This window comes from Gopherus evgoodei, chromosome 12 (genome assembly GCF_007399415.2).
Source record: "Gopherus evgoodei ecotype Sinaloan lineage chromosome 12, rGopEvg1_v1.p, whole genome shotgun sequence".
In the NCBI taxonomy this organism is placed as follows: Eukaryota; Metazoa; Chordata; order Testudines; family Testudinidae; genus Gopherus; species Gopherus evgoodei.
Genome location: NC_044333.1, coordinates 4,815,064 through 4,836,723, shown reverse-complemented (window position 1 = coordinate 4,836,723; position 21,660 = coordinate 4,815,064). Strand labels below are relative to the sequence as shown.

Sequence of the window (21,660 nt, the reverse complement as noted above, 5' to 3'; positions counted from 1 at the left end):
ATGGAAAGGGGCCATGACCAGGATGCACTGCAGTGCAGGGTTAAAATGCAGGAGCTGTGGAATGCCTACCGCAAACCTGTGATGGAAACGCTGCTCCGGTGGTGTCCCCACAACCTGCCATTTCTACAAAGAGCTGGACGTGATACTTGAGGGTGAGCCCACCTCCACTCCAAGGACCACCATGGACACTTCAAAGCCCAGTTCAACAAGGGAGGAGGAGGAAAGTGCAAGTGAGGGTGCTGAGAAGGAAGACACCCTGGCATCCCTAGATGCTTGCAGCCAGGAGCCATTCTCAAGGCAGGAGGAAGGTAGACAGTCATGGCGGCTGGCGCTTGGGGAAGGACAAACACCAGAGGAGGTTCCTAGTAAGCGGCTTTTATTTTGGGAAGGAAGTTATTCAGTTTGGGCTCCTGGGCCAAGGAGGGTTGAAGGGTTAGGGCTGCATGCATGCCTAGATGTGGAATAGGGCATTGATGTGCTCTCTCACATCATGGTAATTGGCCTCAGTGATCTCTTCAAAGGTCTCATGCAGAAGCTGGGCAATCCGCTTGCACAGTTTCCTTGGCAGAGCTACTGTGCTCCTTGTCCCAGTCAGGCTAACATGTCCGTGCCGCTGTGCCAAGGGGGCGGGGGGGACGATTGTTGCACACAGGCAAGCTGCATATGGGCCAGGGCAGAAGGGGTATTTCTCTATGGTTCTCCAGGCACTTGTGGATCATCGTGGGCATTTCATTGACATTAATGCAGGCTGGCCCGGAAAGGTGCATGACGCACGCATATTTCAGAACACCGGCCTGTTCAGGAAGCTGCAAGCCAGGACTTTTTTCCCAGATGAGAAGATCACTATAGGGGAAGTCAAAATGCCCATTGGAGACCCCGTTTATCCTTTAATGCCATGGCTCATAAAACCCACAAAACACTAGAGTTCCCACTGATTCAGCTGAGTGGCAATGGTGGTGATTTTGTTCTATAATTTCTGGGTGTAGGCAAGCCCACTTTCTGCTACCCTGGAACATCCTGGGCCTATTTCCCAGACTCAGTGCTGTATGCTGCAGTTTTTCCTAGCACTTTTAATAATAAAGTGCTAGTGTTACCTTCTCCCCTCTGGAAGACAACAGGGTTTCCGACTCTGTAGGATAGCTTGCCCAGATGCATATGCAGGCCATGTGGACAAATGACCTCCAACAGAAAACTGATAGGCCTGAAAGAAAAGCAGAAATCACACCTGTAAATCCGTCTGTGCACAGTGTTTCTAATTGGGGTTCGAATAAGCAGGTGCCTTTCTAGAACAAGCACAGATGGCCCAATGAAGGATCTTAAGGGACAGTTAAACTCAGGAAAGAGAAGGTGCCAGAAAACCCCTTTCTCTCAGCTGGGGTTAGCCACATCCGAAGACTAGCTGAACTATTCTCTCTCTCTCTATCTTTTTCTTAAAAAAAAAAAGAAAAAAGACCTGCAGTGAGTGGTTTAGTTCATTAAACTAGTGCAGGGGTAGGCAACCGATGGCTCGCGTGCCGAAGGCGGCACGCGCGATGATTTTTAGTGGCACTCACAGTGCCCGGGGTCCTGGCCACCAGTCCGGGGGGCTCTGCATTTTAATTAAATTTAAATTAAGTTTCTTAAACATTTTGAAACCTTATTTACTTTACATATAACAATAGTTTAGTTATATATTATAGACTTATAGAAAGAGACCTTCTAAAAAGGTTAACATGTATTCCTGGCACGTAAAAGCTTAAATTAGAGTGAATAAATGAAGGGGGGAGGGGAAATAAGCATGGGGAAATAGTTTTACACAAAGTAAACACCCCCCCAGTTCCTCACATCTCCTTGTCAATTGCTGGAAATGGGCCATTTTCATTACCACTACAAACAGTTCTTTTTCTCTCCTGCTGATAATAGCTCACCTTAACTGATCACTCTCCTTACAGTGTGTATGGTAACACCCATTGTTTCATGTTCTCTGTGTATATATATATCTTCCTACTGTATTTTCCACTACATGCATCCAGTGAAGTGGGCTGTAGCCCACGAAAGCTTACGCTCAAATAAATTTGTTAGTCTCTAAGGTGCCACAAGTACTCCTGTTCTTTTCGTGGATACAGACTAACACGGCTGCTACTCTGAAACCTGCCTAATGAAGGCAGGCCCTAAAGAAAAGGATCAATTGCCAATAAAATTGAATTTTCTTTAAAAAAAACAAACTGAATTGCCTCTGAAAAAAGAAGCAGATCCCTGTGGTGAATTCTGAAAGCCTGCCAGCCATTTCAGAACTTTACCACTGCTGCATCTTGCAGGGTTTCTCAGCGATACACTGACTTCCATAAATCATGATTTCCTTGGAGAAAAGTGTTGAAGGAGTTGACTTGCCACTCTTTATGCTCACTATTATCACGAGATAGTTGGAGTTCTGATTGTCTAATACAAATTCCTTATGTCTGGAAACTTTATAAAGAGTTAACCCTGGGGGAAGTTTTAATTTCAGGATGCCAAACATGATCCTGTGATGGTTTAAATGTCCCTTTGGCCTCAGTAAAAGTGAGGAAATTGTACTGGTGGAGCATTGTGACTCCAATTTACTGAGACTTAAAAATATATTGTGTTGTGAGAAAAGTGCTAAAATGACTTCCCAATTGTAGGAACAAAGCAGTACAGTTTGCCCTGAGAGTTACTGAGCTATGAGTAGGATATACAGCTCACACCAGGAACTGACGCATTCACAGAGTGCCACTAAACTGTCACCATGGTGTTTGCTCTTTTAAGAAACAATGCGTGACTTGTTCATTTCCTCCTGCCCTCCCAAGTTATCTACAATAATATGTTGTTTCTGGAGTTTGCGCTCTGTTAATGGGATACATTTCTACAACCAGGTTAAGGTTTTATTTGACTCACTATCATTGCCACTTTTGAAGGAATTGATGTTCTTTTAAGTAGCTTTTAGCTCATGGTCACATAGCATGTGATGTCAGGTCTAATTTTGTTTACTGCATCGGACAAATTCTGGCTTTGGTTGTCTGCCATATTGCAGTTATACTCAACAAAACTGCAGCCAAGAGGAGAAGAGAATTGAAGCACAAACATCTGCCAATGGTTATTCAAAGACTCCAGCCTGCAATACTGTTTCTTGTTCTGAAAAGCCAGGGATTGCAGCATTGCACGCTGAGACTTGTAGTCTCTATGGCTTGCACAGAGATGAAAGCAGCTGCAATTTGCTTCATTTTATAAGTGTCTGGCATGGCCCTTGGGCTTCTGGCAAGTTGCCAAAGTATCCCCAGGTCGACAAAGATTAGGTGCTCCGTGGGTATATTTCCACTCACCAGAGTCTTTCGTTTCTTCGGAAGGACGTGTTTCAGACTACCAATCTGTATTTGGTAATTTGAAGTCTCAAGTGAAGGTAGACTAGGTGCCCTGTGTAATGGCAGGAAAAGAAACATACATTTCAAAAAATGTGCAACAACATCCAAAATACTACTCTGAATGTCACTGGGCAACAAAAGAAATGTAATTCCATCACCACCAGCTGGAACCCAATATGCTAGAGAAACTAGTGGTTTAGTGAGCTCTCCTAATAGGATGGGGATGATAACAATGGAAGAGGGCAGAATCCAGGGGCAAGGTTACTTACTCATTATGCATTTTTCACATCACATCTCCCCATTTGTTGCTACCAATGATACTCAGCACTTATAATTTCAGAGTTCCATGTGGCTGGAGTAGGTTAGTATTATTGTCCCCATCTTCTAGACACAGTAAATTAGAAATACAATCCTGTTGACCATCTCTGCTTCACTTGACAGGAAGTTTTTGAAAAGTGTAGGGGGCACTTTCCTGGTTCAAGTGCTGGAGAAACCAACTAGGGGCAGAGCTCTTCTCAACCTGCTGCTCACAAACAGGGAAGAATTAGTAGGGGAAGCAAAAATGGATGGGAACCTGGGAGGCAGTGACCACGAGATGGTTGAGTTCAGGATCCTGACAAAAGGAAGAAAGGAGAGCAGCAGAATATGGACCCTGGACTTCAGAAAAGCAGACTTTGACTCCCTCAGGGAACTGATGGGCAGGATCTCCTAGGAGAATAACATGACAGGGAAAGGAGTCCAGGAGAGCTGGCTGAATTTTAAAGAATCCTTATTGAGGCTGCAGGAACAAACCATCCCGATATGTAGAAAGAACAGTAAATATGGCAGGCGACCAGCCTTGCTTAACAGCGAAATCCTTGCTGATCTTAAACACAAAAAAGCAGCTTACAAGAAGTGGAAGATTGGACAAATGACCAGGGAGGAGTATAAAAATATTGCTCAGGCTGCAGGAGTGACATCAGGAAGGCCAAATCACACTTGGAGTTGCAGCTAGCAAGGGATGTTAAGAGTAACAAGAAGGGTTTCTTCAGGTATGTTAGCAACTAGAAGAAGGTCAAGGAAAGTGTGGGCCCCTTACTGAATGAGGGAGGCAACCTAGTGACAGAGGTAGAAAAAGCTAATAGACTCAATACTTTTTTTGCCTTTCTCTTCATGAACAAGGTCAGCTCCCAGACTGCTGCACTGTGCAGCACAGCATGGGGAGGAGGTGACCAGCCCTCTGTGGAGAAAGAAGTGGTTCAGGACTATTTAGAAAAGCTGGACAAGCACAAGTCCATGAGGCTCTGTGCACTGCATCCAAGAGTGTGAAAGGAGTTGGCGGATGTGATTGCTGAGCCATTGGCCATTATCTTTGAAAACTCATGGTGAATGGGTGAGGTCCCGGATGACTGGAAAAAGGCTACTGTAGTGCCCGTTTTTAAAAAAAGGGAAGGAGGAGGATCCGGAGAACTACAGGCCAGTCAGCCTCACCTCAGTCCCTGGAAAAATCATGGAGCAGGTCCTCAAGGAATCAATTCTGAAGCACTTAGAGGAGAGGAAAGTGATCAGGAACAGTCAGCATGGATTCACCCAGGGCAAGTCATGCCTGACTAACCTAATTGCCTTCTATGAGGAGATAACTGGCTCTGTGGATGAGGGGAAAGCAGTGGATGTGTTATTCCTTGACTTTAGCAAAGTTTTTGATACAGTCTCCCACAGTATTCTTGCCAGCAAGTTGAAGTATGGGCTGGATGAATGGACTATAAGGTGGATAGAGAGTAGGCTAGATCATCGGGCTCAATGGATAGTGATCAATGGTACTTGGCAGCCGGTTTCAAGCGGAGTGCCCAAAGGGTCAGTCCTGGGGCCGTTTTTGTTCAATATCTTCATTAATGACCTGGAGGGTTGCATGGACTGCACTCTCAGCAAGTTTGCAGACGACATTAAACTGGTAGGACTGGTAGATACGCTGGAGGGTAGGGATAGGATACAGAGGGACCTAGACAAATTAGAGGATTAGGCCAAAAGAAATATGATGAGATTCAGCAAGGACACTGTTACAGACTAGGGACTGAGAGGCTAGGCAGCAGTTCTGCAGAAAAGGAACCTGGGGGTTACAGTGGACGAGAAGCTGGATATGAGTCAACAGTGTGCCCTTGTTGCCAAGAAGGCTAACGGCATTTTGGCCTGTAAAAGTAGGAGCATTGCCAGCAGATTGAGGGACGTGATCATCCCACTCTATTCGGCATTGGTGAGGCCTCAACTAGAGTACTGTGTCCAGTTTTGGGCCCCACACTACAAGAAGGATGTGGAAAAATTGGAAAGAGTCCAGTAGAGGGCAACAAAAATGATTAGGAGGCTGGAGCACATGATTGCTAGAGAGAGGCTGAGGGGACTGGGATTATTTAGTCTGCAGAAGAATAAAATGAGGGGTAGCGGTGGTGGCAGGGCTCTGGCGGCGTTTTAAAGGGCCCGGAGCTCCACTGCGGTAGTGGCGGCCAGAGCCCCGGTCCCTTTAAATCACTCGCCTCTGCAGCTGGTAGCTCCAGGGGTGATTTAAAGGGCCCAGGGCTCCCGGCCACAGCTGGAGCCCCAGGGCCTTTAAATTTTGATTTAAAGGGCCTGGGTATTTAAAGGTCCTGCCTCTTCTGGTTGAGGCCACGCCCCCTGCTCAGGACTCTGGCATACCAGTAAGTCCTTTAAGTTACTTTCACCCCAGGGTACCAGATGACAGAACAAGGAGCAATGGTCTCAAATTGCAATGGGGGAGGTTTAGGTTGGATATTAGGAAAAAAAATTCACCAGGAAGGTGATGAGGCACTGGAATGGGTTACCTAGGGAGGTGGTGGTGGAATCTCCTTCCTTAGAGGTTTTTAAGGTCAGTCTTGACAAAGCCCTGGCTGAGATGAATTAGCTGGGACTGGTCCTGCTTTGAGCAGGGTGTTGGACTAGATGACCTCTTGAGGTCCCTTCCAACCCTGATATTCTATGATTCTATGACAGAGAAGATTCAATGAATTAAAGCCCACTGCTGACCAAACACCCACTCATCTCTCAGAGTTGGCGTCCTGCTGCCTTTGGTTGTAATGCGTAATTTTCTTTGGCAGCTTTCATTTTATGTCCCCTTAATCACCTTTTGGATTCACTAGCACAGATATCTGGGTTGGATATGCAGAGGGTGTAACCAGGAGCACCCCTTCCAAGACCAGTTGCTTACAAATGCAGATGACGAGAATTTACAAGGGATAAAAATATGGCTGCACTCACATCTTTTGGGGAAATAGGGTTGCCACCTATTTGACTCCATGATACAGCAAAACTATGGTTATTTCTGGATGTTTCAATGAAGTTGCATTGTCACTTTGTCACACATGGCACAGCACTGATCTGTCACTCAGGACTGCAATCTAGGAGTCATCTTGAACTAGGGTGACCAGACAGCAAGTGGGGGTAATAGGAGCCTATATAAGAAAAAGACCCAAAAATCGGGACTGTCCCTATAAAATCGGGACATCTGGTCACCCTATCTTGAACTCATCTCTCTCTCCAGGTCCTTACACCCAGATTATGTTGAAATCATACAGATTCTTTCTGCTTAACAGCTCTAAGATACAGTCTTTCCTATCTATCCAAACAGCTAAAACTTTTATCATTACTGCAGCCACCTTTTCTCTGGCGTTGACAAATGCAACTATGCAATCCTTCAGAATGCTGTTGCAAAGGTCACTTTCCAAGCCTGTCACTATGTGTCACCCCTCTCGCTGAATCCCTCCACTGGCTCCCCCTTCTCAACTGCATCAAAAGTAAGCTACTTAACTTTCAATGCCCCTAGTGACCTACCCCCACTCTACCTATCATCTTTCACTACTGAGATGTCGACTCCCAATGATCAGGATGCCAGCCTCCATTCTCTCACTCTTTACATTTCCAAACAAGCACCTTTGTGCTTTCTCTCATGCTACCCCTCACACCTGGGAAGAGTGCTGATGTACATCTGCAAAGCTACCTCATTATCCTCCTTCTAAACACCCTTTCAAACTCTCCTTTGCTACAATGCCAACAAAAACTTGAAAATGGCCAGGCTGCTGGCTTGCTAAGATAACTGCCCATCACGCTAGTGTGTGTTGTTCATAAATGTACAACCAGCCTAAGACTTTTGACTGGGAACACTTTAGAAACCTAAAAGTCTAGTAAATAAATTGCTTCAGAAAATCTGTTCTCAATGCTTTTGTAGGTGCCAAGAAGAAAAGAGGCCACCAATATTTCGAAATCCTACGTTACTGTTAAAGTGGTGAGGTAACCGTTGGCAGATAGACACAGGCTGCAGCTATGTGCTACTGGAAACATTTCTGAATATCTCCAGTACATCACAGGTCATAAAACATGAAATAACTTGCATCTTTAAGGATTTGTAGCAATCAGATAATGGAACTGCAATTTTAATGCATCTACTGCTTCATTTAATCAAAATGGATCCTAACCATCCAGAGATGTAAAATCATATAATCACACCTGTAGCTAACCATGAGCCTGAACCATGCACAATCTCCAGTGACTTCAATAGAAATTAAGTGAATTTAGGATTCTGGAGAACATGCTCAGATTTTTGCAGGGTTGGGCCTTCAGACTGAATTGCTGCTATTACCTAGCTGCCACAAGTGTCAGGAAGGCATTTTTCTCTCAGATGCACCACTGGACTATTGGCCAGGTGCATGCTGGGTTTTATTCTTCTACTGACAGAAGCAGGATCTCAGACTAGTTTGCCCATGGTTTGGTATGGAAAATCCCATGCTTCATATCCTGTGAAATGTAAATATATTTAAAGAAACCCACAAGTGAAAAAGCTGTGTCTAGATTCTCTCCACAAGTGATAACAATTGTATCCTGGACTACAGTGCAGAAGGTTAGATCCAAAAGGTAGAATCTGCTCGTTATAATGTCAGCACAGCAATGTTTAGCAAAACTGGAGCTACAAGAAAGGCTAGTTGATTTGAGACAGGATGCTTCTCAGCCACTGTCCGATAGACAGAGAGATCCTGTAGAGGCAAGAGGTCAATACCCACAATTTCCACTTAATGAAGGCTGCTTTTACTACATGTAAAAGTCCAGTTTTCTCATATCATCCACTAAGGTTGCAGTTCTGTAAATTGATGCTAGTAAACAACCACACATTGATTTGGGATGTAAATAAAACTAAATACCAAAGAAAATGCAAGTGAACAGAAAGAGCAGGTCAGCATAAGAGTTACATAAATCAATACAGGGCATATGCAAACTTGGTCACACATCTAGCATTTCTTACTGCAAGCAAAAATAACAAGTCACTTCTAGGGTGCATGTAAGATACTCCACATGTAACTTAATATAAATATTTTGTAAATACCAGTAGGTAAGAATATATGGTGGAAGAGAGAAGCAAATATATGAACTCAAAAATTTCTGTTATGTTAAAATGTAAATGTTTCAGCAAAAATATGGTTTCAAGTAATAAACTGTTATGAGTTCTATAGTTTGGAACTTACTGTCTTGTGTGCATTTAAAACTTACTTCCTAATATTGCATTAAAATTTTTTTTACATTTAATTTACACTTCATCTTTCTTAGGCATCACTTGGAAGTCTTTGATATTGATACCTTGACAGGTAGCTAATGAACAGCTGCTGGAATCCCTTGTGGCCTTTTGCTTCAGGTCTGGTTTCATCTTGCTTTTGTAATCTGGCTGGGTTTTGCCTTCTTTTGATTGGGGTGGTCTGGATTCAGGATTGCATCTTAAATCTACCATGCTAAGCAAGACTGGCTTCTGTGGTCACCCTACAAACCCTGTCATCTCCACTAGGTGCCATTATAATCTCCCTTAATTCAGCAGAACTCCGTCCCTGAAGTATCTGATAACTAACTTTTCAATGAACTATTGGAATAAGATTTGTAGTTAATGTAGGGAAGCCATAAAGGCTGTTGCTGAAGAATGTATGATGGATTGATTCATGGGTCAGGAGCTCTTTGTACTCTAGCCGTCCACCCTGATTTCCTAATCTTAAAGACTGTTTCTGTTTATAGCTGTTATCTCGGGCTGTTTATAACAAGCCTTCTCACTCTCAGTGACAGTGGGGTTACCAGATGATAATTGCAGTTACTTGCATCCTGGGTCTCTCAACCACTCTTGACAGATTTTTCATGAGTTTACTAATAAGTATCTGCAAAATCCTGGTATAATTAGAGTTGGTTGATATCCCTCTAATTATCTTGTTGCAATGAAGAATGAAAATAGGGAGGTAAACGGCCTTGGTTCTCATACTCAGGGGATTTTTTTATGAGTTTTTTTTCTAGGATCATTTACCAAAATACTGATTAAAACTTGCAGCTGTTTCCTATCTGTTTCACTCTCAATTGTGTTTTTCGGGAAATTTAGAAAATATTAATACTCATGTTTTTTCAAGCCCAGGGTAATGATTCCTACAGTAGTTTTATAAACACACTTGCAACTATAAATGTACAGTAAATTAAAGCAAACAAATAGTGCATAAATAGCTCATGAATCAAGCAACTCCTTCTGTGACAATGGAGCTTAATTCAAAGTTTATTACCTTGTTTGTGTAGTATAATCCCTGGAATAAAAAGTGGAAAATCAGGTCATTTTATGACTGCAAAATCTTTGCTGTAACATAAGTAGAAGTAGTTCACCAGGGTTGCAAGTTGTATGGAACCATAAGGTGGATCGTGGAAGCCATTTAAAAACCCCATGAAACCTAAGATAGCCTGTTCAGTCTAATTCTCTTCCTAATTATAGTTAAATATGAAAAACTATATCAAAGCAACACTAAGGATGGTGATGACTACACTCATAAGAACATAAGAATAGCTCTACTGGGTCAGACCAAGGGTCCATCTAGCCCAGTATCCTGTCTTCTGACAGTGCCCAGTGCCCCAGAGGGAACGAACAGACAGGTTATCATCAAGTGATCCATCCCGTTGCTCATTCCCAGCTTCTGGCAAACAGAGGTTAGGGACACCATTCCTGCCTATCCTGGCTAATAGTCATTGATGGACCTATCCTCCATGAATGTATCTAGTTCTTTTTTTAACCTTGTTATGGTCTTGGACTTCACAACATCCTCCTCACTCAGCTTTAGGAAACTACACTGAGAATGTGCGTATCTGTGGGATTTAAGGGAGTTTCCAACAATGAGGAGGTTAAATGAGTCAAAACTCATTCCAATCCTGACCCAACTACCTTCAAGAAACCCTTTTCATTCCCAGAACATCTCACCCCATTAATCCATGTCCCAAACTGCACAGATTAGCTAGCATCCACTCTTTATTATATTATTATTTATTTGCACTGTGGTGGTGTCTAGAATAGTGGTTCTCAACTGGTGGCCCATGGGCTGCTTGTGGTCCAATCAGCACACAGCTGCAGCCCATGTGACATCCTCCAGGCCATACAGGTAGTATATATACTATGGTTGCAGCCCACACAACACACAGTGAGCTGCATATGCAGCCCACAGTGGTAAAGAGGTTGAGAACCACTGCTCTAAAGGCTCCAATCTGTGGTCAAAGCCCCTTTGTACTAAACATAACAAAGGGCTGAATCCTGCCCTGAAAGGTTTTTAATCTAAGTATAAAGAAGGCAGATGGCCAAATGACCAAAGTCATCTACTCAGAACTGGCCAATCTTCCAAGGGTTATCATATCCTGTTTTTCCTATGTATTGAAGCACACCTGATGCAAGCATTAAGCACTGCTCTGAAACCCTGCCGACACCTACAATCAGAAGGGAGAGTTAAATCCCAAGTGGCATTCTTAACCATTCCACTAAAAATGGGGCTACAACATTATTTATTAAAGGAAAAATCTAGCAGCAGCACAGCACAGACTGAGGGCTTGTCTACACTACCACTTAAGTCAATGTAAGTTATGTTGCTCAGGGGTGTGAAAAAAACACCCCTCTGAGATACGTAACTTACATCAACTTAAAGCAGCGTCTACACTGCTATGTCAGTGGAAGAGGCAGAGTAATTACATTGATAGGATAGCGCTTTCCCGTCGTTGTAATGCATCTTCATCAGACGCTACATCAGTGCCGCAGCACCAATTTTGCACGGTAATGAAGATAAGTCCTGAGACCCTACACTAACAAATCAGAGCAAAGCCTTGGTGATAGATAGTATGTAAAGGTCACACCCATAATGCAGAATAAAAAACAGAAAGGGTCTCTTTGATAGTGTCTCTAAAGTGAACCCTTATCTTAAACATAGAACTTGTGTCTTGAAATGGTAATATTCCAAAACATTCACCATCAAAGCATAGAGGATGCCCACCCAAATGTTTCCCAAAGCAAAGTACTATACAGAATGAAGAATAAGGCACACTAGGGCATTACTGAACTGAGGCGTGGTCTATACTGGGGAGGGGAAGGCGAGCTAAGTTGGTCTAAGTTACGCAACTTCAGTTATGCTATTTTCATAGCTGAAGTCGACGTACTTAGAGCTACTTACCACGGTGTCTTCACTGCGGTAAGTCGACTGCTGCCACTCCTCCATCGACTCAGCCTATGTTTCTTGCTCTGGTGGAGTACTGGAGTCAACAGGGAAGCGCTCGGCAGTTGATTTATTGCATCTTCACTAGACACGATAAATCGACCCCCAGCGGATCAATCGCTCTGCCGTAAGTGCAGACATGCCCTAAGAGTGGTAGGTCCCTGTGAAACCTGTTATGGAAATGATGGCACATCCATGGATAGATCTAAAGAGGCTAAGTGAAGCAGTAAAAGGGGAAAGGTATATTCTCTCCACTGTAGGGACTATAATCTCCAAATTAGTTTGTGCAACAATATTTTGGCTAGTGCTGATGTCTGGGTAGTGGAACAGAATCCAAGCTGAAAACTTTTATAATGCAGTTCGGAAGGTATCATTTTTGTAACCTCTTGTTTGGCATCACAAGCATTCCAGCAATTTTCCAGAGGAAAATGAATGAGATTCTCCAAGGCCGGGAGGGAATGGAAGTTCATATGGATGACATTTTAGTTGATGGGGGAGTCAGAGAAAGAGCATAATAAACCAATAGCAGAATATGCACCAGGGAAGTCCCTAGTAGTAGATGACAGTGGGTAAGCTCAGCTCATTTGCTTATGGGTCAAGAGATTGGAACAAAACTGCCAATCTTCATCCCAAGTAGCTCTGCTTAAAGGATCTGAGATAGAGATGCCAAATGTAAAATCTCAGGCTTTAGCCTTTAAACAGTAGAATGCACCTAACACTTACCCAAGCTTAAACAAGGAGACCCAGTCCAAAGAAAACTGAATTAGGAAAGATATTGGACAACTTCAGTCATCAATGGACAAAGCTGCACCCCAAGATCCTGCATAGTTCAGGCTAACAGAGGTACAAAGAAGCTGAAGAACCACCAGCAGATAACCAACACAGCTGATTCCAAACACAGATGAATGTTTCGCTTATAGCAATAGCACTCACAGCACAGCTGGAGCCTGGAGTGAATGGGTAGGATTCCACTCAGAAGAATCCTAAATCTACTGAACCAGAGTCTACATCTTTGGGATTTGATAATCCAGATCAATCAACTGGACATAACTGTTCTCAGTCACAAAACCGTGAAGCTGGTGACTCATCTGGGTAATTTGTTGTTAAAAATTATTTCTTGTTACTGGTTGTTTATACAAAAAAACACAAACAAACAAAAACACAAAACCCAACCAAACCTATTTTCTTAATTTTAATAAAGTTCCTTGTTCAGTATTAGAAGAAAGCAACTCTTTCTGAGGTCCTTTACTAATGTCATATAACAGTACATGCCCAAATATGAATAGAATCTGGTAGGGCAATGTCCTCAGGGTTCGAAGTACCTGTTTTGTTCGTAACTGACCACTTTGTTTCAAAATGAAATTAAGAGAGCAGAGATCACTGATCATGCAGGGCTGAAACAACATCAAAATGCTTCCTCTATTTACAGCCACGTTTAACTATTACAACAATTGCAAGAACTAGGCTGCCAATAAGGCTTATTCCAAACTAGGAAGCAAACAGAAAAAGCCAGGCTCAGGGAAAGCAAAAGCAACGCTTACCACATGGAAAAGATTGGTAGAGAGAAAAATGTTATCTTCAGGCTCTGTAAACGTAATTAATGATAAACAATGGAAATGTTAAATGAAAATATTAAAGAATGTTCTTTTTATTGTAAACGTGTATAATTGTGGCTAACATCATGTTATACATTGAAAAGACAAAACCTATCACCTATGGCATGAAACTGAGACATTCTGAAGTACAGGGAGGGGAGGAATAGCTCAGTGGTTTGAGTATTAGCCTGCTAAACTCAGGGTTGTGAATTCAATCCTTGAGGGGGCCATTTGGGGATTGGTCCTGCTGTGAGCAGGAAGTTGAACTAGATGATCTCTTGAGGTCCCTTCCAACCCTAATAATCTATGAATATATCTGCATACCAATAGTCCTTCATTAGGAGCCCACAGCCAGCATGATCTGTGATAATATCAGATCTCACAAACTAAACAGGGCCAGTCTGGTCAGTATATGGGATGAAAGACCTCCCAGGGTGGTGTTAATATTAAATTTACTCCTGGGGGAATTCTGCACCACTGTGCACATGCAGAATTCATGTCCCCCTGCAGATTTTTTTTCTCCACAGAATATAGATTCTGCTGGAGAGGTGCTGCAGTTACACCTTTTGCCCACCAAGAGCTGCTGTGGCACCAGAAGAGAGGGCAGCCAGCCAGCAGCTGTGTTCCTCACAGCTGGGCCAAGTGAGGAGGCATGGGAGCAGAGCCCTAACAAAGAATTTTTGTGCCCGAGGCAAGGGCTGGTGCCAGGCCCGTCGGCAGCAATTCAGCAGCGGGTCCCTCAGTCCCTCTTGGAGGGAAGGACCCACCGCCAAATTGCCACCAAAGAACGAATGAAGCGGTGGCAGCAATTCAGCAGCAGATCCTTCCCTGACTGGGGGACCCGCAGCTGAATTGCCAGCAATCGCAGCTATTTCCCCCCCACACACTTGGGCAGTAGAGCTGCGCCCCTCCGCTTTGCACGCCCAAGACAAGTGCCTCACTCGCCTTGCCCTTGTTACAGCACTGCATGGGAGGGACAGAGTAGGGCACATAGGACTGCTGGGGGGTATTTCATAGACCCACGAGTGGGGGGACAGACTGGGGTGCAGGCTCAGGAGCTAGTGATATGACAGCATTGAGCCAGGGGCTGAAGGGAGCAGGGGTTGCAGGGCCACATGGAGATGGGGGAGGGGAGTGCAGGACAAATGTGCCTGACTGAATGGGAGAGGCTAGGGGTCAACCAGAGTTTGCATGGGGGAGGCTCCCCAACTCCCAAACAATCCCTCCCCCCACTGAAAAAACCCCCATTCTATATTTCTCCCACCTGCACCCGACAATCCTGCAGGTTCACCTCCAGGCTCCTTCCCTCTCCCTCAGCTCCTCCTTTACCTTTTACCCTCAAATCTTTGCACTGCCTCTGGGAGGTTTGAGAAATAGGTTTCTGTATTGCAGTTTGAATGAATTATTACTCAAAGTTCTGGACTAATATGCCTAGTAAGGAATCTCTTTGTCAAAAAACATATCCTGAGTCTTGTTTTGTGTCTGTATCCTTACAGACATTCCTGCCGACAGGTATTTTGAAATAAATTATGCAAATAACTGAAACTGACGTGATTATACCGTGTTGCATTGACAACTAAAATATGCAGATTTTTGCAGAATTTTGCAATACGGCGCATGCAATATTTAACAGTGGGGGCAGGCTTCCCCTAGGGAGTATCAATCCAAGGGCGCCCAACGTGCGGTAGGGCTGGACCGGCTCTCGGGTGGAGGCGGCGCAGAGCCGGCTCCTTGGAGTGCCAGCAGCACTGTCTGCGAGCCTGGCCCGGCTCCCGCGCGCCCGCCACCGCAGCGGCCGCTCCGCCGCGCCCTGCTTGAACAAGCCCGCGGAAGACGCGGCGTAAATAAAGCGCCGAGTAACTGCGGCTCTCAGCACCGCGGCCCTTCTCCCGCCCCGCCCCGCCCGCGCGGGAGCTGTGTCCTCCCTCAGGCCGAGAGCGGCTCCCCGGCACGCGGCGCTGACCCCGGCTCCCACCGCCCACGACCTTACCCAGGCGAAGGGGCCAGGGCCATGGCCGGGCGCAGAGTTGTTGACACGGTTACCATGGAGATAAGCCCCGCCCGCCTCCCAGGACCCCACCTCTGCCATAGCTGGCCGGCGGCCGCCTGACAAAGGGCTGCGCGCTCGTCCGAGCGAGTGGGGTCGTGTCGTGACAGAGCCCAGCTTGGCGGGCGGGGTGTCGGTAGGGGCGGCTGGGCCCGCTTGAGGTGTCCCCGCCGAGGTGACCTAGCCCGCCAGCGTGCGCCCCGGGCAAGGCGACGGCTACCTGGAGGGGGGCGTAGGGGGATCCTCTGGTGAAGGCGGAGGGCGGGCTGTGGGGTACTTGGGGAAAGCGGGGTGGAGAGGCCGTAGGGGGATACCCTGGGAGGGGCGGGGGGCAGACTGTAGGGGAATACTTGAGGAAAGGGGGGAGGGGTTCAGCCTGCAGGGGTACCCGGGGGAAGGCGGGGGTAGGATGCATGACGGGTACCTCAAGCAAGGCGGAGGGGGGTAGGATGCAGGGCGGGTACCTTAAGGGGGGGCGGTAGGATGCAGGGCGGGTACCTTAAGGGGGGGGCGGTAGGATGCAGGGCGGGTACCTTAAGGCGGGGGGGGCGGTAGGATGCAGGGCGGGTATCTCAAGGCGCGGGGGCGGTAGGATGCAGGGCGGGTACCTTAGGCAACGCGGGGAGGAGGGCAGGCTGTAGGGGAGAACGCTCGGGGTAGTTACCCTTTGGGACCAGGGTTGGTGTGTGCGTTAGGGGTTAAGTCCTGGGGGAGGGTGTTTCCCGGGACAGAACGTTATGGGGGTCCCCACACCGGTATTGCCAGAGCACAGTTCTGAACACGGCGCCGTGCCTGGCTCTCCGGCGGCCTTCTGGGGCTTGTAGTGCCTTGCGCCGCCTTGCCAACGTGGACAGCAACTAGAGTGAACTCTCGTTCCCAGTGTGCAGTGCGCCATAGCGCAGGGGCGGGGCCCTTGGCGCGGTGCCTCTCGGGAGCTGTAGTCCAGGCGTGCGGGAAGCGGCTTGTCAGGGGCGGGGAGCGGACTCGGATTCCCGTCGGGGCCGCGGCCCCATTGTGGCCGGGCCCGCAGCCCATTGGCTGGCGGAGGGAGCTGGGCCTCGCTCCCCGTCCGGTGACACAATAGCGAATCCAAGATGGCGGATCCGGGCGCTGGGAGCTTGCACGGGGGGGACGCGGGGCTGCCGTGCCCGCCCGAGGAGCAGGAGCTGAGCCAGCGCCTGCGCCGCCTCTACCCGGCCGTGAACCAGGCCGAGACGCCGCTGCCCCGCTCCTGGAGCCCCAAGGACAAGTACAACTACATCGGCCTCTCGCAGGGCAACCTGCGCGTCCACTACAAAGGTGCCGGCAGCCGCGCCGGGAGCCCCAGGCTGGGAGTCCGGCCGCCCTCGGGGCAGCCCGAGGTGCTGGAGCCGGGGGGAGCCGGTCCCGGGCTGGTCCAGGGCAGCCGGGCCGCTGCGGGGGGCGGGGGCCTGGGCGCAGCCTGCGCCTCTTTGGGAAGAGGGGCCCGGGGGGGCAGACCTGGAGTCGGGCTTCTCCCTGCCCGGGCGGCCCCCCGCTGAGGGGGGGCGGATCCGGGCCGGACAGAGGGGTGGTAGTTCGGGGATCATGTGTCCACCCCCCCAACTCAGTCGCTACCACAAACCACGCCGAACTGCCCCTCGCACTTTTGGGGGGGATGTTTGGGGCTTGAGCCGTCCCTGGGGTTTTCCTGGACTAGGGAGAGCTAAAGCGGCGCTGAGCCCAACCCCCCTGCTCCTGCCTTATATAACACTTTGCGGTGTCATTTAGCTGGCGGCCTGGCTTCTCCTCTGTAAGGCTCTGCCTCTGTAGGGTCTCCTGTTTTCTCTGCCACCCCCTTATAATGCTGGCTAAAGGGGTTCCCGCCTGGGTACCTCCACCACTTGAGTTCACAGGAAACCAGTCAAGTTCAGAGCTCTAAGATCCATGATTTCGTGTTTCTCCCCTCCCCACTGTGATGGAGGCTCCTTTCCAGAATAGCTAGAGAGAGCTGAGCATACCGTCGTCCCTTAGCCTAATAAACACTGATGTCATCTTCATCTTGCATAATTGGTTTGTTTTGGGTGCTGAGATTTCAAAACCAGGGGTGGTAATATGCTTTTTTTCTCAGCACCTTAAGAGGGTAGGAAAAGGGAAAGCTGCAGGAGCACATATTGTAGGTATTTTACATGGTGGCACTGCAGGCTTGTCTTTTTTTAACTGACCAAGGAGTCATCTTCTAATTTCTCAGATGCAGAATGAATTTTGCTGTTGCAAGTCCTTTGCTCTGTTCATATGGTGTTATTGTGAAATGAAGGGCCTAGGACCTTCCACCCATTAAATACTCATTATTCAACTCTTTCCTAGGTCATGGGAAAAATCACAAAGATGCTGCGTCAGTCAGGGCTACACACCCTATCCCTGCAGCTTGTGGCATTTATTACTTTGAAGTGAAGATTGTCAGTAAAGGTAGAGATGGGTAAGTGCACTGCTCGAATTTGATTCCAGTGTTTTATATGTGTTTACTAGCTCTGTTTTGCTCAGTCTCCCTTGTTGTAAGGGTTAGAGGTCACTCAGATGACATTTATAGTAGGCAGATATGTGGTGAGTTGTTATGTCTGTGTAGTCAACAGGTGGCAAGCCAATAATATATATTGGAATGTAGCTGCTCCCTGTGCTGTTTTGTATGGGTAATCATGAGAACTTGAGAAGTACTGAGTCTCTAATGCAGTTTGAAATTCAATAGTGTTCCCGTTGTTTCAGTAATGTCTGAATAACTAATAGACTGCTGGAACTGAATAAACACATATTGCAACATCCTTGATAGCTGGACTGGTTTCCTGTATCACCTAACGTCAGGGGAAATGGAAAATTTGTCTCTGTTTCTCAAGTCTGGGAGGGGACAGCCCATAAACTGAAATATTTCCCTTCAAGGAATCACTCATATCAAGATATGTGGAAGCTTTGCTAAATAATTAGGGGAATGTGAGTGAATGAGGGAGTGACATGGGTCATTAATCACTGAGAATTGCTACTTTGTAGAGCCTGGTCTACACTAGAGTGTGGTTGACCCAACTACATTGCTCATAGGTGTGAAAAATCCACACCTGTGAGCGATGTAGTTAAACCGACTTAATCCCTGTTTTAGACAGCACTAGGTCAAGGAAACAATTCTGCTGTTGACCTGTGTGATAAATGAGAGGGAGGATAGCTCCCTTTTGTGGACACCCAGCCAGCCAGTTAGCTATGAAATCCCTCTTGGAAGCTGTTCTCTACTTTCTTTACCTGTAAAGGGTTAAAAAAGCCCTTAGGTAAAAGGAAGGGAGGGGGCACCTGATTAAGATCTAATGGGAAGGGAAAAATTCCTTTAAATTGGGGGAAAAACTTTCCTTTTGTTGGTCTGTTGTTCTCTGGAGAGAGGAGAGGAGATGCAGAGCAGGAACAGAGCTGGACTATGATGTAGGAAGCTTTAAGCCAGGTATGAAAAACCATCAGTTCATACCTAGAGATTGCTTATCTGAAACCCCAGATATGTAAATCAGTCAGGGAAGGTCTATGAAGACATGATTAGGGTTATTTCTTTTATTTCTTATCAGCTTGTGGGCTCCGCTATGCTAGCCCCAGTTGTTTTTGTTTTGCTAGTAACCTTTAAACTGAACCTCGAGAGAGCTATTTTGATGCTTAATTTTTGTAATAGTTTTTTTTTTTTTTGGGATCTAGCAAAAAGCCTAAGTTCCAGATGTATTTTGTTTCTTTTGTTTTTAATAAAATTTACCTTGAGGATATCCCACAGGAAAGAATTCCCAAGTGTGCCCTTCTGGGGTCTCAGAAGGGTTTTTTTGTTTTGGCATTTGGGTGGTGGCAGCATCTACCCATCCAAGGTCAGAGAGAAGCTGTAACCTTGGGAGTTTACAAGCCTAGAGTGGCCAGTATTAATTTTTAGAATCCTTGCGGGCCCCCAACTTCTGCGCTTAAGGTGCCAGAGTGGGGAATCGGCCTTGACAACCTGTCTGCCTCCTTTCTGGATAGTGGGAGAACTCCTCCCATCACTGTAGGGATGTCTACACCGAAGTGCTAAAGTAGAGCAGGTGCAGGACTGCTTCTGTGCTGCTGTTGTGTTTCAAGTGTAGACGCTCCCTAGCTTTATTCACACAAGCCAGCCAGCCTCCTGAAAGGCCCAACTGAGAAATGAGGATGCTTCAGGGCTGGCTTAGTGACTAATATTCTGGTACAAACCCTACTTCTAATGTTGGCTCTAGCCCTCAATGTTTGGAAGTGTAGCAAAGGGTGGTGCTTTCCAAATCTGAGCTCTGGAAGAGCTTGGACCTTATGTCTCAACTATTACATTTGCTGGATGAAAAGGAGTAGCAGTAATTCAGCTCTGGGAGGAGGTCAGTCGTCATGTCCAGAAGCTATCCATGTGCAGTGAGAAGAAGAGCTATCTAAAGGGAAGAACACAAGGCCTTTGTGAATGTAGGTTGGATCTGTGTATCTTCTACCATCAGTCCTGGCCCTGGATTTCCACCTGATTAGGTTGTTTTCTGAAGGCTGATTACACCATCCAGGTTAGTGACAGGCAACAGCTGTGGGATTGGGAAATCCTGGTGCTGGAGGCAGAATGCCAAAATCAAACTGTTCTTCCCATTAAATCTAGCCATTGAAATAACATAGGTTCCTATGGGCTGACTTTGGATTGATTTTCCAATCCAGTGTCATGCTGCATAGGGCAGGAACGGCTGGAAGCACAGCAGAGGTGGTACGTTGTGTCCATGGTATTAGAAGCAGAATGTGAATATTGTCACTTTACAGTGTTCTCCAAGAGGAAGTTCAGTGAGTAGTGTTGTCTACTTAATTTGAATCCCATCCAGCCCTCTGTTGTATGTTTATCACTAAATTAAGCATTTTTCTGGGAGCAGAATTAAAGGGTGTTTTGGGAGACATGGGATTCTGCTAGGGATGTTAGGGGAAAAACTAATGAAGTGTTGTGTGGTTAGCAAGCGTGGTGACTGTTGCATCTGGTTCTCATCACCTGGCTTGTGTAGATGAGCTAGCCAGGAGAAAATTTATGCCCACCTGCTGTACAAGTATTTTGTGTTGGCTGAAGTGTGAACACACATGTAGCTGTCCAGAGGGGAGAATGATATAGGGTGAAATTGGTACAATACAGGAGCCCTGTGCAGGTGTGAGGACACATTGAATACAAGGCAGTGTAAGGGATTGTGAGAAGGAGAGTGAGGAACCTAACCAAAATCAAATCATGGGCATGGTTTCTCATTTAGGGAGGATGCTGCTTTCACCAGTGAGGATTGAAATCAGGAGACTGTTTATCAAAAGAGCTTCATAGGAGCCTTCTGCCAGCTTAGATTGCTGGGTCTAGGGATGGCATGGTATTTACCAGAGGTGTGTGTTATCACCCAGTGAAAAACTAGTTAATCCGAATTTGAGGCATTTTCTGTTTTAAAAACTGTTCCATTAATGCACACAATGTTACACTTAGTTTTAGTTACGTAATCAAATTGTGGTTGCATAAGATAGTAGATTTGTAGATTAATTTATGATTGTACAATCAAAAAGTAAAATGCATTAGGATTAATACTAATTTGTATTGAATATTGAAATGTCTGTATATTTTGATTTGGCATTTTCTCAAAGAACTTATACGTGTTATGACTCATATTTCAGTTTTCAATATTGTGTAAACGGGAGTCGAAAACATTTGATTACATGAAAACACCATTAATGCAGAATTGTAGGCTTGATCCATTAAGCAATCAGAAGCATGTAGAGTTGCAAACTTCCAGTCCAAGTCCATCTGGCCATGTAGCATTCTGTAGTTGATGGACCAAGCCTAGTCCTCAGTTTTGATTGGTGTCAAGTATCAGAGGGGTAGCCGTGTGAGTCTGGATAAGTAAAAGCAACAAAGAGTCCTGTGGCACCTTATAGACTAACAGACATATTGGAACATGAGTTTTTGTGGGTGAATACCCACTTCATCGGATGCATGTATCCAATGAAGTGGGTATTCACCCACAAAAACTCATGCTCCAATACATCTGTTAGTCTATAAGGTGCCTCAGGACTCTTTGGATACATCCAATCAAAACTAACAAAGTTTGAAAAGATTCATTCTGTGCTTGCTGAACTTGCTGGACACAGATGCAATTATTTTTCCAAGTTTCCCAGTT

At 46.1% G+C, this 21,660-nt stretch overlaps 2 protein-coding genes across 9 annotated transcripts in view; one reads left to right on the top strand and one right to left on the bottom strand.

Annotated features, from left to right (window-relative positions):
• TSNAXIP1 (translin associated factor X interacting protein 1) overlaps window positions 1-15,526 on the bottom strand; it is a 49,225-nt gene extending 33,699 nt beyond the window's left edge. For 5 of the 6 annotated variants that reach the window (XM_030581468.1, XM_030581471.1, XM_030581470.1 and 2 more), the window contains exons 1-3: window positions 15,461-15,526; window positions 3,318-3,408; window positions 1,095-1,201 (exon numbers count right to left, since the gene is read on the bottom strand). In XM_030581468.1, coding sequence (XP_030437328.1) covers window positions 1,095-1,201; window positions 3,318-3,408; window positions 15,461-15,516 — 254 coding nt within the window. In that variant the 5' untranslated portion in view covers window positions 15,517-15,526. Of the gene's footprint in view, window positions 1-1,094; window positions 1,202-3,317; window positions 3,409-15,460 lie in introns of those variants that run through there. The other variant, XM_030581474.1, reaches the window with a different exon arrangement.
• Window positions 15,527-16,237: 711 nt separating this feature from the next.
• The window catches only part of RANBP10 (RAN binding protein 10), a 164,328-nt gene continuing 158,905 nt past the window's right edge, over window positions 16,238-21,660 (top strand). The window contains exons 1-2 of one of the 3 annotated variants that reach the window (XM_030581478.1): window positions 16,238-16,816; window positions 17,843-17,954. In XM_030581478.1, the coding sequence (XP_030437338.1) occupies window positions 16,612-16,816; window positions 17,843-17,954 (317 nt within the window). In that variant the 5' untranslated portion in view covers window positions 16,238-16,611. The remainder of the gene's footprint in view (window positions 16,817-17,842; window positions 17,955-21,660) is intronic. The other 2 variants (XM_030581477.1, XM_030581476.1) reach the window with 2 other exon arrangements.